Source organism: Sorex araneus, chromosome 3 (assembly GCF_027595985.1).
Source record: "Sorex araneus isolate mSorAra2 chromosome 3, mSorAra2.pri, whole genome shotgun sequence".
NCBI classification, from domain to species: domain Eukaryota; kingdom Metazoa; phylum Chordata; class Mammalia; order Eulipotyphla; family Soricidae; genus Sorex; species Sorex araneus.
The window spans coordinates 214663429-214678741 of record NC_073304.1 but is presented as its reverse complement, the minus strand read 5'-3'; the positions used below and the strand labels follow the sequence as shown (position 1 = coordinate 214678741).

The 15313-nt window shown below is 50.7% G+C and overlaps 1 protein-coding gene across 1 annotated transcript; it reads right to left on the bottom strand.

Annotated features, from left to right (window-relative positions):
- Positions 1-53: 53 nt before the first annotated feature.
- On the bottom strand, positions 54-13626 carry SNF8 (SNF8 subunit of ESCRT-II). The gene is made up of 8 exons (XM_004608692.2): positions 13470-13626; positions 13094-13144; positions 10984-11122; positions 8959-9063; positions 7079-7151; positions 4196-4337; positions 1493-1567; positions 54-301 (listed from the first exon to the last, which is right to left on the bottom strand). Exons 1-8 carry the CDS (start codon positions 13521-13523, stop codon positions 164-166), a joined length of 777 nt encoding a protein of 258 aa, XP_004608749.1. The 5' UTR covers positions 13524-13626; the 3' UTR covers positions 54-163.
- Between the last annotated feature and the right edge of the window lie 1687 nt (positions 13627-15313).

Sequence of the window (15313 nt, the reverse complement as noted above, 5' to 3'; positions counted from 1 at the left end):
AAATAATAAAAATAATGGGTGAAGACTTTTGGGGGAAGAAAAAAACTTGGAACTTTTTGGTTTTTGTTTTTTTTTTTTTAAAAAAAAACAAAGTCGTGCAGGTTTTATTCACCACCCAATCCTCCCTCTTCAACTGCTGCTGTGCCCCTCTGCATCCCAAGAGTCAGGGGGCGGCTTCTCGGGCCTCGTCAGCTGTGATGTCCTGGGAATAAAGGTCTGTGAAGAGAGCAGGCAGCCAGTAGTGAGCCTCTCCTGGGGCCTGCAAGTCCAGCCAGGCTAGCCCTTCCTTCAGCAGGTGCTCCTGGAAGAAAGGAGAAGAGAAGGGAGTCCTCACAGACTGTAGAGGAGAGCTCCTAGCTCCCCCGGGTGGTCACCTGCAATGCGGGGGTGGCAGAGGCTTCTGAACACACAACCAAAAATTAATTCAAAATCAAATGTGAATCCTCAGTGTTTCTAATAGTTGTCGCCTGTGTAACATTTCTCCCCCAGACTTTTAAGTTTTTGGGCCACACCCTTGCGATGCTCAGGGTTTAATTATCTTACGCAGCACAGATTAGGTGACATGGTGGTGTTTTCATACCTCAGGCAAAAGACTGAAAATCCCTGGGAGGAAAAGTCTGTGTTTGGAGTGACAGAGGGCAGGGCACTTGCCTTGCATGCCCCAACCCAGGTTCAATCCCTGGCATCTCATGGTCCTCAAAGCCTGCCAGGAGTGATCTCTAAATGCAACGACAGGAATAAGCCCTGAGCACCCCCTGGTGTGGCCCAAAAATAATAATGAAAAGACAGCGGGTAGAGCGCTTGCCTTGAATGTGACCTACCAAGGTTTGGTCCCAATACCCCACATAGACCCAAGCCCCTCCATCAGTGATCCTTGAGCACAGTTAGGTGTAAGCCCTAAGCACTGCCAGGGGGGGAAAAAAAAATAGGAAAAAGAGTTAGCTCTCTTTCAGTTAACTGGGTAACATGAGTAAACCTTTTGGGAGAAATTACTAAGGCAATAGATTCCAGTACCTTAGACCTATCATTAATGGTTTCCATCATACCCACTACACTGTGCTGAGGTTTATAGCTTTGGGACCCTCAGTGCAGAAGGTCCTACACGCAAGCTATTCCCTCTTCACAAGTTCAATCTATTAGAACCAGGTAATATGTACAGATAAATTATTCAGGGACATCATTGTAAACAAGGAGCATTCATTCATTGCTTTCAGTCTTAACAGTGTTACTTCAAGTACAAACCATCTCCAGGACCTGCTGAGCAGGAGAGGGCAGGTTTTGGGGAGCCCGAGTAGCAGTAAATGGCAGAACCCAGGCTTCATACCCCTGCCTGCCTTCCTCCCAGCGCCCCCTCCCAAGGACTGCCTGGTCAGCAACGTGTGGAGTGTGGCGGTATACACTACCAGACAAGGCTGAAGCCTGCCTGGCTGGTACTTGTTCACCCACCTTCCATCTAAGTCTCATTTCCTTTGGTCCACCCCAAAAAACATACCAACACTTGCCGTGCTCGCTCTGTCTCCCATTTAAGACTGGCTTTGATATCACTGACAGTCACGTAGCCATTTTTCTGAAGGAAAAAGGAATGGGGAGTGAGTTGTGCATGCTGTCCCTCAGAACCCAGAATATGCCCAGCCACCAGTGGACTTCTCCGGACAGAGAGAGAACCCACCCTAGAGAGAAAAGGGCATAGAAAAGGGATGTTGAGCATGGTCATCAGAGAAAGAACTAGATTCCAGAATAAATAAAAGGTAGGTTGGGAGTGTTCAGTCTTAAAAAGAATCTGGGGGTGGGGGTTCGGGGACTAATGCAGATGGTGGAAGCACATGCCTGGCTCATGCAAGGACCTGACTTTGACCCCCCACATTGCATGGCCTCAGCAGTGACAGGGTGGCCCAGGGAGCCCCTGAGCACAACCCACTTGGGTCTGACCCCTACTCTGACAGAAAAACCACAGGATCCCCAGGGTCAAGGCAAAGTTCAATGGCTAGAGCACATATTTTGCATGCTGGAGCCCCAAGTTCAATTCCCAGTACCACGTGGTTCCCCCACAAAGAGTGGGAATCCCTGATACACACTACAGTTTTTCTGAGGCAGCGATTTCTCAACTGCCAGTCTGAGTGCTGGGGGCACTTTCTGTAAGACTCAGAAGGATGATACGACACAGAAATCACAAACTGTTCCAAATCTGAGCTGTCTGAAGACTCACCCATTTCCTCTACATCCTACTCATCTCACCATCAGGAAGAGCCCCTCCTTCCTTAGTTTTGTTTTACATCAGAGAATTAAAAAAATGAACATTTGGGGGAGAAAAAAAATGAAAAATAATGAACATTTGGGGCTAGTTTCGGAAGTAAGGCACTTGCATGTGGTTTGAATTCCAAGTTCCACATATGGTCCCCAAGCAAGGAGGTGCGGGTGAGGGGGGTGGTCACTCGAGCACAGAGCAAAGAATTAGCCCCTCAGTAGTACCAGATAGAGTCCCCCACTCTAAAAAAAAGTTTTCCTTAAATACAAGGGTTTGGAGGAAAATGGGAGAAGCTGAGGAACAGGAGGGTATCAAAGATTAAATCTGGGGCTGGAGCAATAGTACAGCGGGTAGGGCGTTTGCCTTGCACGCGGCCAACCCGGGTTCGATTCCCAGCATCCCATATGTCCCCCACGCACCGCCAGGAGTGATTCCTGAATGCATGAGCCAGGAGTAACCCCTGTGCATTGCCGGGTGTGACCCAAAAATCAAAAACAAAACAAAACAAAAAGATTAAACCTTCTGAGGAATCAACAGTTTTAAAACATCAAAGACAGGGCCAGCTAGGTCAGGGAGATAGAGTGGGTTAGGGTGCATGATGACCCAGGTTTAATCCCCACACTACATGACCCTCTACCCCAGTTTGCCAGGTACGGCCCTGGAGGCCCCCCAAACACCAGTGGGTATGACCCTAGAGATCCTAAACCCCACCAGGGAGACCTGTTGTCCCCCCAGCACTGCAGAGCTTGCATTCTTGGGCCCTAGCATTCAGCTGTATGGCCTGGTCAGCAAGGACTGATAGGAGTGGCTCTTGGGACAACCCCCACAAGCACCACTTAATTTTGTTTGTTTTTGGACCACATCGAGTGATTCCCAGAGATTACTCCTGGCAGTATTTGGGCAACCACATGGGATGCCAGGGATTGAACCTGGGTTGGCCACATGCAAGGATGCTGTACTCTCTCCAGCGCTCCCCCCCAACCAGTTTCCCCCTAGCGCCCCCACAAAAATAGATGGGATTTAAAGATTAGTTCAGTGGTGGACATATGCCTCTCATGTCTATGGCCTTGGATTCTACCCTTGGCACCAAAGCAAAAAGACATCGAAATCTGTCTGCACGTCTGCACGTCTGTCTACTTCACTAGACTGTAAGCTCCTTGGGAGCAGGATCTCTGTGTAGCTGTCTATACATCTAGCCTGGCCCAGTGCTCGGCCCTATAGCTGCTCAATAAACGTCTGCTAAAAAAGCTCAGTCTGAGTGGTTCATCCATTAGCCGGTCTGGGCAAATGATGAAGTGATGGGGAGCTTAGCACTGTTCCACATACTTTCCCAGTGGGAAAGCGCAGGCCTGCCATGCATGAGGCCCCAGGTTTGACACCTGGTACCAAAATTTAAAGAAACCACTGCCAGAGCAATAGTATATGGCAGGCAGGGCATCTGCCTTGCACACAGCCAGCTGGGGTTCAATCCCCAGCATGCTATCTAGTCCCCGAGCACCGCCAGGAATAACCCCTGAGCATCGCCAGGTGTGACCCCCCCCCACAAAAAAAATATTTAAAAACATCAACAGGGGCTGGAGCACAGTGGGTAGCATGTTTGCCTTGCAAGCGACTGACCCGGGTTCGATTCCCAGCATCCCATATGGTCCCCTGAGCACTGCCAGGAGTAATTCCTGAGTGCACAGCCAGGAGTAACCCCTGTGCATCGTCAGGTGTGACCCAAAAAGCTAAAAAAAAAAAAAAAAAAAGATCAACAGAGAGCTAGACAGTCCAGGGAGTAAGGTCCTTGCCTTGCACACAGCAGACCTGACGTGAACCCATCACATACAGTCCCCCAAGCACTGCTCTAGGAGTGAGCCCTGAGCACAGCGGGTGGTAGCCCACCGCCCCTCCCCGGAACCCACACCAGCCCCTTCCAGGCACACACGGCTCTCAGCAGCACACCAGTACCTCCGCCAGCTGCAGCACTACTGTGTGATCCATGCTGAGCTCGGCCGGAACGGACTGAATGAGGTAAGTGCCGCCCACGGGGATGATGCTGAAGCCAGTGCCAAGCGCCTTCAGTTTCTTGATGGCCCGGATCAGGTCGTCTCTGAGGTGAGGAAGAGCTGCTGAGAGACCGCTACCGGCCTAGCCTCCGTGCAGATGCTGCTCTGCCCCGGGCAGGATTCCTGATAGGAGACTCAAAGAGCTGGGTGGCACCTAACTGTCAGCAAGAAGGCAAGATTAAAGGGCACGAGCCAGGGCGGGGGCACTCCGGAGAGATGGAGCGGGGCTGGGCTTTCCACTTAGCCAACTCTCACGATGCCTGACAGATTCCAAAGCCCCACAGGGCCCATCGGCCAAAGGGCAGAAAGGAGCCGAAGGGCCGAGACAGGCGAAACAGAACATTCTGCCTCCCTTTGAAGGAAGAACCCAGCTGAGTCCTGCCATGTGGGAAGTCCGGGCCAGGGACGCAGATTTTGCTTTCTTAATTGACAACTCAATTTAGGGAAAAACAAAGCAATGCAGAGACCAGCCCCTATCATGAGCCCACAGTTTTACCTTTCTCAAACCGGAGTCATGGATGAGGCCCAGGAAGCAGGCCAGCTATACCCTATCTTTTGCACTGGGCTCCGCTGCCCTGCTCTGTGCCTGTACCACTCTCTGCCCTCTAGTCATTGCAAATGTGCACAGCCCCAGTGTTGGAAGAAAGAGTGCAAGGGCCGGGGATGCGGGTCATCAGGAAAGCACGTGCCTCGCCCAAGGTTTGATCACCAGCACCATACCCCTCACTCTAGAAATGCAAGGGCCAAAGAGATAGCTCAAGGGGCTGTGGGCACGCTTTGCAGGCTGGAGGCCTTGATTCAATCTCCATCACTACATGATCTCCACACCTCGACCTCAGTGACTCCAGCACTGAGCTGGGAATAGCTCCTGAGCACTGCCAGGTGAGACTTCCCCTCCAAAAAATAGTTTAAAATAGAGCCAGAGAGATAGTACAGCCTGATACAGCACTTGTTTCACATGCAATCGACCCAAGTTCAATGCCCAACATTGCCTGTGGTCCCCCCAAGCACTACCAGGAGTGATCCCTGAAAGGAGAGCCAGGAGTAAGCCATTAGCGCCACCGATGTGGCCTAAATACAAAAGAAAAAAAAAAAACATAAAATATGAGCTTTGCATACAGGAGGCCCAGGTTTGATCCCTGGCATGAAGCACAGCCAGGTGTGATGGGAAAAACAAAGATAAGAATAAAAGTGTATACGTAAAACTGGAAAAAGTGCTCAGAGGCTGGGGAGAGAGTTCAAAGAGCCAGAATGAATTTGAGCCAGGCACAGGGTCCTCACTTCAGTCCTGGTATCTCGTGGTCCCATGCATCAATAAATCTTGCCCGGTAGGCCTGGAGGCCTGAGTAGCACCCTGTCACTGGGCCCCAAGTATCACCACCAGCAGTGGCCCCAGATGCCCTGAGCACTGCAGTACTTAGAAGGAAATATAATGAACCACAAAACAAACTGGGTTAGTTTTTCTGTTGGCCAGAGGTGGTGGTTCTAGGTTGAGGCCAAACTGGGCAGTTCTCAAGGATCACTCCCAGCAATGGTCGGGAGACCATACAATGACTAGGATAGAACCCAGGCCTTCGACATGCAGAGCTGTGCTCAACCCTTTGAATTCTCTCCCATGTCCCCTTTTTCGTTGGGGGGGCAGAGGGTGCTGGTTGGGGGGACTCCCAAGCAGGGGTCAGGAAAGCCGGAAAGATGGGTGTCCATCTCCCATCTTTCCCATCTGGAGGATTTGATGCTCCACAGGCTTTGCGGTGCTACAACTAGCTGTGGTCTCCCTCTCCCCGCCCTCCCCAGTGGGAACTAAGCCCGCTGGGGCATGCCAGCCATGTGCCCTAACTGCTATACTATCTCCCAGGCCCTCTCTCAGTCCTTTCTTTCTTTTTCATTTTTTGCAGTGCCCAGGATCAAAGCCAGGGCTCCAAACGTTTTTATTCCTTAATTTTTAGAAATTTTGTTTTTTGAGCTACACCTAGCTGTGCTCAGGCCTTACTCCTGGATCCATGCTCAGGGATCACTCCCAGCGGGGCTCAAGGTACCAAATGTAATGCCAGGGATTAAACCCAGGTCAGCCTCTTGCAAGGCAAAAGCCTTGCCCGCTATACTACATCATTCCGGCCCCTTGGAATAGGTTTTTATTTTTTGTTTGATTTTGGGGTTTTCTTTGGGGGGGGGAGATTTTGGGGTGATGCTCGGGGGTTATTCCTGGTTCTGTACTAAGGAATTACTCCTGGCAGTGCTGGGGGACCAATGGGATGCCAGGAATCGAACCTGGGTCAGCCACATGCAAGGCAAACGCCCTACCTGTTATACTATTTCTCTGACCCCTAGAATGTTTTTAACAGCTATATTATCTCCACTGGGCCAGAGAGCTGGCTCAACAGGCTGTGCTCATGTTTGCATCAAGAGTCTGTGACTTATCATCATCCTTTTCCTCATCATCCCTCCATTGAGAAATGAGTGGGTTCAGTTTCTCTCCCATTTTTACTAGTCTAAAATACAGGTTCTTTCTGATCACGAAGAGGAACAAGTTTGATGGTGGAGCTTCAGCCTAACGTGAGGCCCTGGGTTTGATCTCTGGTCCCCCAAGCATCGCTAGGAGTAGCCTACAGCACGCCAGGGTGGTCCCCACACACACACACACACAATCCTAAAACTAGACATACAAAAATTTAAAAAGCTAAAAAAGAAAAAAATAAAATAACTGGACATACAAGCAGTAGGGAGAAAAGGTTTCCATCTATTTAAAGATCTTTCTACACTCCGAAGGGTCGGAAGCAAGACCTACTGGCTGACATCCTGGGCGAATTTGCCCCTTCCTTTCAACACCTGTTGATGGAGCTCCTCCAGAGTTATCAGACCTGCCAGAGAGGACAGAAAGATGAAAGATGACCATTATTGCTTATAAAACCAGACACAGTCACTAGAGAGAGTTCAAAGGCAGGAGCACATGGTTGGCATGCAGGAAGCTGGGCCAAACCCCAGCACTGAAAGGTCCTGACCACCATTAGGAGCTGCCCCTGAGCAGTACTGGGTAAACACCTGGCTCCCCAAAAAGCAGCACCTCGGAAACACTACGATTATTACTCTTGTTATCAAGGCTATGTCAATTTATAGTCAATGGTTTACAACTGGCTTTGAGTTTTCTTCAGCTGCTCTGCTGCTTTTTTTTGCTTGTCTGTCTCTTCTGGGATTATAGCCAGTGGTGCCTGGGGGTTACTCCTGACTCTGGGCTCAGGGGACTGTATGGGATGTTGGGGTTTGAACCTGACTGGCCCCGTGCAAGGCAAGTGCCCCAGCTAATGTACCATCTCTCCAGTTCCTCTTTTTTTTTTTTTTTTTTGCTCTTTGGGTCACACCCGGCGATGCAAGGGGTTACTCCTGGCTGTACACTCAGGAATTACCCCTGGCGGTGCTCAGGGGACCATATGGTATGCTGGGAATCAAACCCGGGTTGGCCTCGTGCAAGGCAAACGCCCTACCTGCTGTGCTATTGCTCCAGCCCCAACCTCTTTTTTTTTAAGTAGTGGCAGGGATTGAACCCAGGCAGGGCTCATATATAAGACAAGCGCTCTAGGACTGACCTCTATCCCTAGGCCCTGAATGACTGTATTTTCTTGTAGCTTTTCTTAGTCTTTGTCTTTGGATCACATCCATCAGTACCTAGAATTTAATCCTGACTCTGTGCTCAGGGGTCACTCTTGGTGATGCCCGGGGGACCATGTGTTGCTGAAGTGAAACTGGGATTAGCCACAGTGAGGCAATCACCTCACTGTTATAGTATCTCTCTATCCCCATTTTATAGCTTTCTTTTTGTCTTGGGGTACTCAGCAGTGCTCAGGGGCTATATGGGACACCATGATTGGGGGGTCTCCCCTGGTGGTGCTTGGAGAATCATATGGTGCCAGGGATCAAACCCAGGCCTCCTGCATGCAAGCACATTCTTTTTCTTTTCAGTTTTTGAGTCATACCAGAGGTGCTCAGGAATATTACTCCTGGCTCTGTGCTCAGGGATCACTTCTGGCAGTGCTTGGATGACCATACATGGTACCAAGGATCAAGTCTGGTTGGCCAATGAGCTTTGACGAACAGAGGTAACCATTCTAGTCATTCCATTCGCTACTGGGCAGTGAGACCAAAGATTCAATTAGAAGCAACTAAGATGCTTTTCAGGGGCCAGAGAGGTAGTACAGGGGTTAAGGTATGTACCGTACCCATGGCCAATTGTGCAATCCCCAGCACACGTATTGTCCACAGTAGCCCCTGAGCATTGCCTAATACGATCCAATTCATATTTAATTCATATTTTCTTTCTCTCTTCTCTCTCTCTCTCTCTCTCTCTCTCTCTCTCACACACACACACACACACACACACACACACACACACACGATGCTTTTCAGGACTGGCATGGTTTTTTTTTTTTTGCTTTTTGGGTCATACCCGGCAATGCACAGGGGTTACTCCTGACTCTGCACTCAGGAATTACTCCTGGCTCTGCACTCAGGAATTACTTCTGGCGGTGCTCAGGGGACCATATGGGATGCTGGGAATCGAACCCAGGTTGGCCGCGTGCAAGGCAAATGCTCCAGCCCTAGTGACATTCTAAAGAACTTATTGTTCTGCTAACTGCAGTACAGAACAGACCGTCACTGATCCACCCTCCTTACCTCCATTCCGATGCTTCAGAGCCAGGCACACTTCAATAATCTGGACACCCAGCTCATAATAGAAGTCTCCTACGCCTAGCATCTCAGACCAGAATCCTTTTCCAGCTAAAAAACAGAAAGGCAAAAGTTAGATTATTTACTAGTTTACATCTGTTCTTCTCTTTCAAGACTAGATTAAAATCTCAACCCTTATGGGGGCTGGAGTGACAGTCCAAGAGCAAAGCTCCTGCCTTGCATGCAGCCAACTCCCATTCAATCCCCAACACAACATGTGGTCCCCTGAGCACCGCCAGGTTTCTTTCCTCAGCATAAAGCCAGAACTCAAATAGCCTCCCCACAACAAGAAATAAAATAGCTATCACAGGGGAAGATATTTTAATATCATCTATGGGAAGTCTTCCTGGCCTAGCTTTAAATTCTGCCTGGGGCTGGAGAGATAGACTACAGGGTCTTAAGGCTCTTGTTTTCTATATAGCTGGCCCAATTTGATCCCCAGCCTCAGAAGGCTCTTAAACACAGTTTGGAGTGAGCCTCAGCTCAGAGCCAGCAGGAAACAGCCTCTGAGCACTTAGCTGGGATGGCCTAGGAACAAAAAAAAAGCAGCAAGCTAAAAATCCATCAGCAATGCAAGCCGATTCTTGATAATTCCTGGTAATTATCAACTGGCTCCAACCATCTCTAGAGGTATAAAATTAGAAAACCGTTTCATTTCTAGTTGGCCACTGATTCTGACTTAGGATGCTGCAAACTTAGTAAATTCATTTTCCTAATGCATAGAGTGAAATATAAGGGAACATATAGTCTAGAAAAGGAATAGAGAGGGGCTGGAGCAATAGCACAGTGGTAGGGCGTTTGCCTTGCACTCGGCCGACCCAGGTTCGATTCCCAGCATCCCATATGGTCCCCTGAGCACCTCCAGAGGTAATTCCTGAGTGCAGAGCCAGGAGTAACCCCTGTGCATTGCCAGGTGTGACCCCCCCCCAAAAAAAAAAAACTTAGAAAAGGAATAGAGAAACTGTGCATACATCTGGTACCAAAATTCACTGAAGGGGGCTGGAGTGATGATACATCACGTGGGCACTTGTACACAGCTGCCCTGGGTTTGATCCCTGGTACCATATATGATACCCCAAGGCCTGTCAGGAGTTACCCCTAAGCACAGAGCCAAGAGTATGCCTTGATCACTGCCGGGCATGGCCCCCAAATCAAAACAAACAAAAATCCACTAAAGACCCAGGAGCCTAGCTCAGGTGCTGGTCAAGTCCCAGCACAGCATCACTGCGCATCAGCACCAAGACCAAGAGGTCTAAAAACATGATGGCAGTGTCAAAAAGAGCCCTTAAATGACCAACAATACTCTAAGCAGGGGTCAGGATCAGATTTATATTTCTTTTCTTTTTCCTCTTGGTTATTTTTTTTTTTAAGGGTGAATACAGGGGCTCGAGAGATAGCACAGCAGGTAGGGCTTTTTTGCCTTGCACGCAGCCAACCTGAGTTCAATCACCAGCATCTTATATGGTTCCCCAGAGCACCACCAGAAGTAATTCCTGAGTGCAGAGCCAGGAGTCAAGCATTGGCAGGTGTGACCCAAAAAGCCACCCAGCATTGCTCAGGGGTTACTCCTGGCTCTGCACTCAGGAATCACTCCTGGCATTGCTCAGGGGACCATATGGGATGCCGGGACTGAACCCAGGTTGGCCGCGTGCAAGGCAAACACCCTACATGCTATGCTACCACTCCAGCTAAAAATAGTATTTTTAAATAAAGAGAAACTAAAGCCATGAGAATTTCACTGTAAACCATTCCAGAGAAGGAGATATACACCAGCCCACTCTGCCAGCACCCAACCTCTCCATCTTCTGCATCAAAATGGGCACAGCTGTCCTGTTAATGGGCACAACCTCAGAACCTTTGGCTCTCCCAGCAGGTCCTAGAAGATATCATGACTATAGCAATGACAACCACCAGGTGAGTTTCTGTTCCTCAGTAATGCAAATGCAGGGCCCCATAGACAACATCCCTTACAGGCCAGCGGATCCACCCCAATGGTGGCACACATGTCCTGGAACTGCACCCGAAACTCTGGATTCTTCCTGATCTCCTGCTTGTGCTTGCTGGCAAATTCCTCCAGGTTGGTTTTGAACATGTCCAGCTGCTTGGACATCTGTAAGATGGACAGACAGGGAGAAAGTTAGGTGCAGATTATTATCCAGCCAGGAGACAACCAAATGCCCAACCCAGGTCACTGATTCCAGAGTTAGGCAGAAATACCCTGCCTCCTACAGGCCTACCACTATGTCACTTCCATTGTCTTTCTTTCTGTCTCTGTGTCACCTTTACATTCCTACTGTCCAGGTGGGCTGCCAGCTGAATGGAGCTGCTGCAACCTCTCCTCAAGTCTCCAATAATATTTGCTTTCACAAGTTCCTGCTTTCAAGCAGGGATGCATGAAACAATCTATGCACATCTAACATGATACTCCCCTGCTCCCCTGAAAAGTTATTCAATTGAAGGTGCACATAATAGTCCATTTTGTGTCTAAATTAAGAAAATTCATAGCTCACACAATGGAAAATCGTCAGTCACTACATCCCGTTGCTCATTGATTTGTTCGAGCGGGCACCAGTAACGTCTCTCGTTGTGAGACTTATTGTTACTGTTTTTGGCATATCCAATATGCCACGGGTAGCTTGCCAGGCTCTGCCGCGCGGGCGCGATACTCTCGGTAGCTTGCCGGACTCTCCGAGAGGGCGGAGGAATCAAACACGGGTCGGCCGTGTGAAAGGAGAATGCTCTACCGCTGTGCTATCACTCCAGCCCCCACCCCAGTCACTACATGAAAGATTAAATAAGAAAAAGGAAGGAGGGCATAAGTTGGGGTGTGTGTGCAGTGGCTGGAGCGATAGTATAACAGGTAGGACTTTTGCCTTGCATGCAACCGAACTGAGTTAGATCCCCAGCACCTCATATGGTCCTCTGAGGAGGCCAGGAGAGACACCTGAGTGCAGACTCAAGAGTAAGGCCTGAGCACCAATGGATGTATGTAGGTCAAGGGCCACCCCCCCCCACTTTCCCCCCACCCCAACCCAGGGAAAAAACAAACACTTTGAAGCACAAACCTCCTTTGGGATCAATTCTAGACAGAGAATCTTGGAGGGAGGGAAGGAGAGAGGGTGTGGGCCTAACAGATTCCACTCCAAACAGTTCGAGGAAATTTTTAGAATAGAATTTACTTTCTATTTGTTTGCAATACTTCATTTATTTCTGTATAAGGAATAATTAAGGAAGCCTACCAGAATCAGACCAAAAGGAACCATCCATTCCTGGCCGAACATTTCTTTTTCATTTACTACACAATAGAAACCTTTTCGGTTTGCCAGTGTCACAGATCAAACCCAGGATCTCAGAAGGCATAAGGAGCTCTCCCACTGAGCCAAGCCCCCGGCCCCAAAACTTACACCTTGTCACAATGGCCCCTTTCAGGGGCTTCCTGCAAGTCACTGCCCCTGGGTCCATTTCCTTGCCCTCTCAGTATCTGCACCAGTAAGTAAAAACTCCACAAAGCGGGGACCAGGACAGGAAAGGGAAGTGCTGGAGAAGGAAGCTGCAGGAGCCACACCCCCATCACTCACACCCACTTCAGGAATGTACCTGGAGAGGAGGATGGTGCTGTAGACCATGCCAAAAGCAGGCAATATTTGCCCATTAGGCTCTCAAACCCCTCCCCACCGAAACCTCAATCCAACAGCTCTATCGCCCACTCCCCATGCAACCTCCACGAGCTGAGACCTCCGTGCTCCCTGTGGCGTCACGCCCACCCCGATCTAAGCCACGACTAGAGCAGCGAGTCTACACGAAAGGCCGTCAGGAAGAAAGAGCACGGTCGAGCGTGACGAGAAAAGGGGCAGGTCAAGGAACAGCGCCAGCAGGGCATCAATCAACCAATCAACCACTATCTTTGTGATTAACAAGTCACCTAATTTTTTTTTTAAAAATCTGAGCACCCCGGTGATCAGATTTACCAAATAAATGCCCCGACTCTCGTGCAGTCTAAGCTATCGAATCTTTAACAAAGAGGTCCAGCCCCAGACTTGTCGGGGCCCCCCGCCTGCCTGGCGCCCTGCGAACGACTCACCTGCGCCAGCTGGTCCTCGGCCAACACAGTCCCTCGCTCCTTATACTTGGCCTGTCGGACAAAGAGAGGGGCGTGAGCTGAGCGCGGGTGGAAGTGGGGCTCCCGGTTTCTGGGGAAGGGGGCGTAGGAGGGTCCTCTCAAACGGTTTCTCTTAGGGAGAAGGATGCGGGAGCAAAAGAGACGGCTCATCATCTGAAGTCAAATTGGGGGGAGCAAGAGAAGGGGCCGGTGGATCTGGGCATTGCTGACCATCCACCCCACCGGGAGCCGGGGGAGGTCACTCACGGCCCCGGGACCCGGAAGCCCGTGTCAGATCCTGACCAGCGGCGATTTCGGGCTCCGACAGGAGGCTGCATGACCGGCTTCCTCCCCTCACCTCCGCAAGCTTCTTCTTGGCGATGGCGCCGGCTCCCACCCCGCGGCGGTGCATCCCCGCCCTGGGCCCGCGGGCCTCCCGGCTGCCGGGATCCCCGGGCTCCGCGTCCCGGGCTCCGCTGCCGGCTCCTCCACGCGGAAGCGCGGGCCATACGTCATCTCCGCGCGCCGGAAGCCTCGCGGCCGACTTCCTGCCGCGGGCGCCGGGCGCTCCCTCTCGCGCCTCGGGCCGCGCTGCGCACCTCGGCGCCCGTCCGGGACGTCCGCGAGGGCCGAGAGGGCCACGGTCCCCGCCGCCTTTCATGCCCCACGCACCCCTCCCCGGGAGCCGCCGGGGATGCAGAGTCTGTCCGCGGCTCCCCTGCCCGGCCTCCAGCGGGAGGGCCACCTGGCTCGCGGGCCACGGGCCCAGGTTGACCCGCACGGGCGTCAAGGAGGCGTGAAGTCCACTCCGGAGAGAGAGCACAAGGGGCAGGGGGCTCGCCTTGCACGCGGCCGACCCGGGTTCCATCGCGCGCACCCCATACGCCATCCCCACCCCACCCCAACCCCGCCGATGGGGGTGGCAACAAATACAAATAAAAGTTAGACTCCAAGCCATTGTGATGGAGCTTCTGTTGGAATCATAGCGATTCAGACTTGGGAAGTCCCTACAGTGAAGGACATGGGACCAGAGCGGTAGCACAGCGGGTGGGGCGCTTGCCTTGCATCTGGCTGACCCGGGTTCGATTTCCAGCATCCCATGTATATGGTACCCCAAACAACACCAGGAATAATTACTAAGTGCTGAGCCAGGAGCCCTGGGCATTGCCGGATGCGACCCAAAAACAATAAATAAGTAAAATTAAAACTAAAAAAGAATGTGACCCTTGGGGGAATCTTTAGGAAACCCCACCCATAACTTGGAAGCTTCTCTGCCCTCCTTTCCCTTTCCTCTAATAAGGACTTTTTTTTTTTTTAATTTAGAAGAGACCCCTGGGCCTCAGCTACAGCGCCAAGGTTTGGAGTCTAGCATTGCATGTGGGAAACTCGATTTCAAATGCAGGGCGTGGGCACCCCAGCACATAGAGAGGACTGAGAGCACTGAACAGGAAGTAGTGGGGGCTGGAGCAATAGCACAGCAGGTAGGGTGTTTGCCTTGCACGCCGCCAACCTGGGTTCGATTCCCAGCATCCCATCTGGTCCCCCGCCAGGAGTGATTCCTGAGTTCATGAGCCAGGAGTAACCCCTGTGCATCGCGGGGTGTGACCCAAAAAACAAAAAAAAAGGAAGTAGCCCCTGATCACCAGTGTGAAAGAATTATGCAGATTTAGAAAGTTATGAGGATAGTGGCCGGAGCAATAGCACAGTGGGTAGGGCATTTGCCTTGCACGCGGCCAACTTGGGTTCGATCCCCAGCATCCCATATGGTCCCCCAAGCACTGCCAGGAGTAATTCCTGAGTGCAAAGCCAGGAGTAACCCCTGAGCATCGCTCAGTGTGACCCAAAAAGCAAAAAAAAAAAAAAAAAAGTTATGAGGATTGAGTGAGAAAATGTATAACAAATGTATAACAAAGCATTTAGTGCTATGCCTGGCACATAGCTATGGACTATTCCTGTTACTAATCATGGTGGTTTGATGGCATTGAGTTTAACAAGGAACCCATGAAAGAGCTAGAGAGAGTACAGCGACTTGGGCACTTCCCTTGCTTTCAGCCAGCCTGAGTTCCATCCCAGCAACCCTATTTTTGGTTTTGTTTTTTCATTTCTTTTTTTTTTTTTTTGGGGGGGTCACACCCGGCGATGCTCAGGGGTTACTGGCTCTGCACTCAAGGTATCACTCCTGGCGGTGCTTGGGGGACCAAA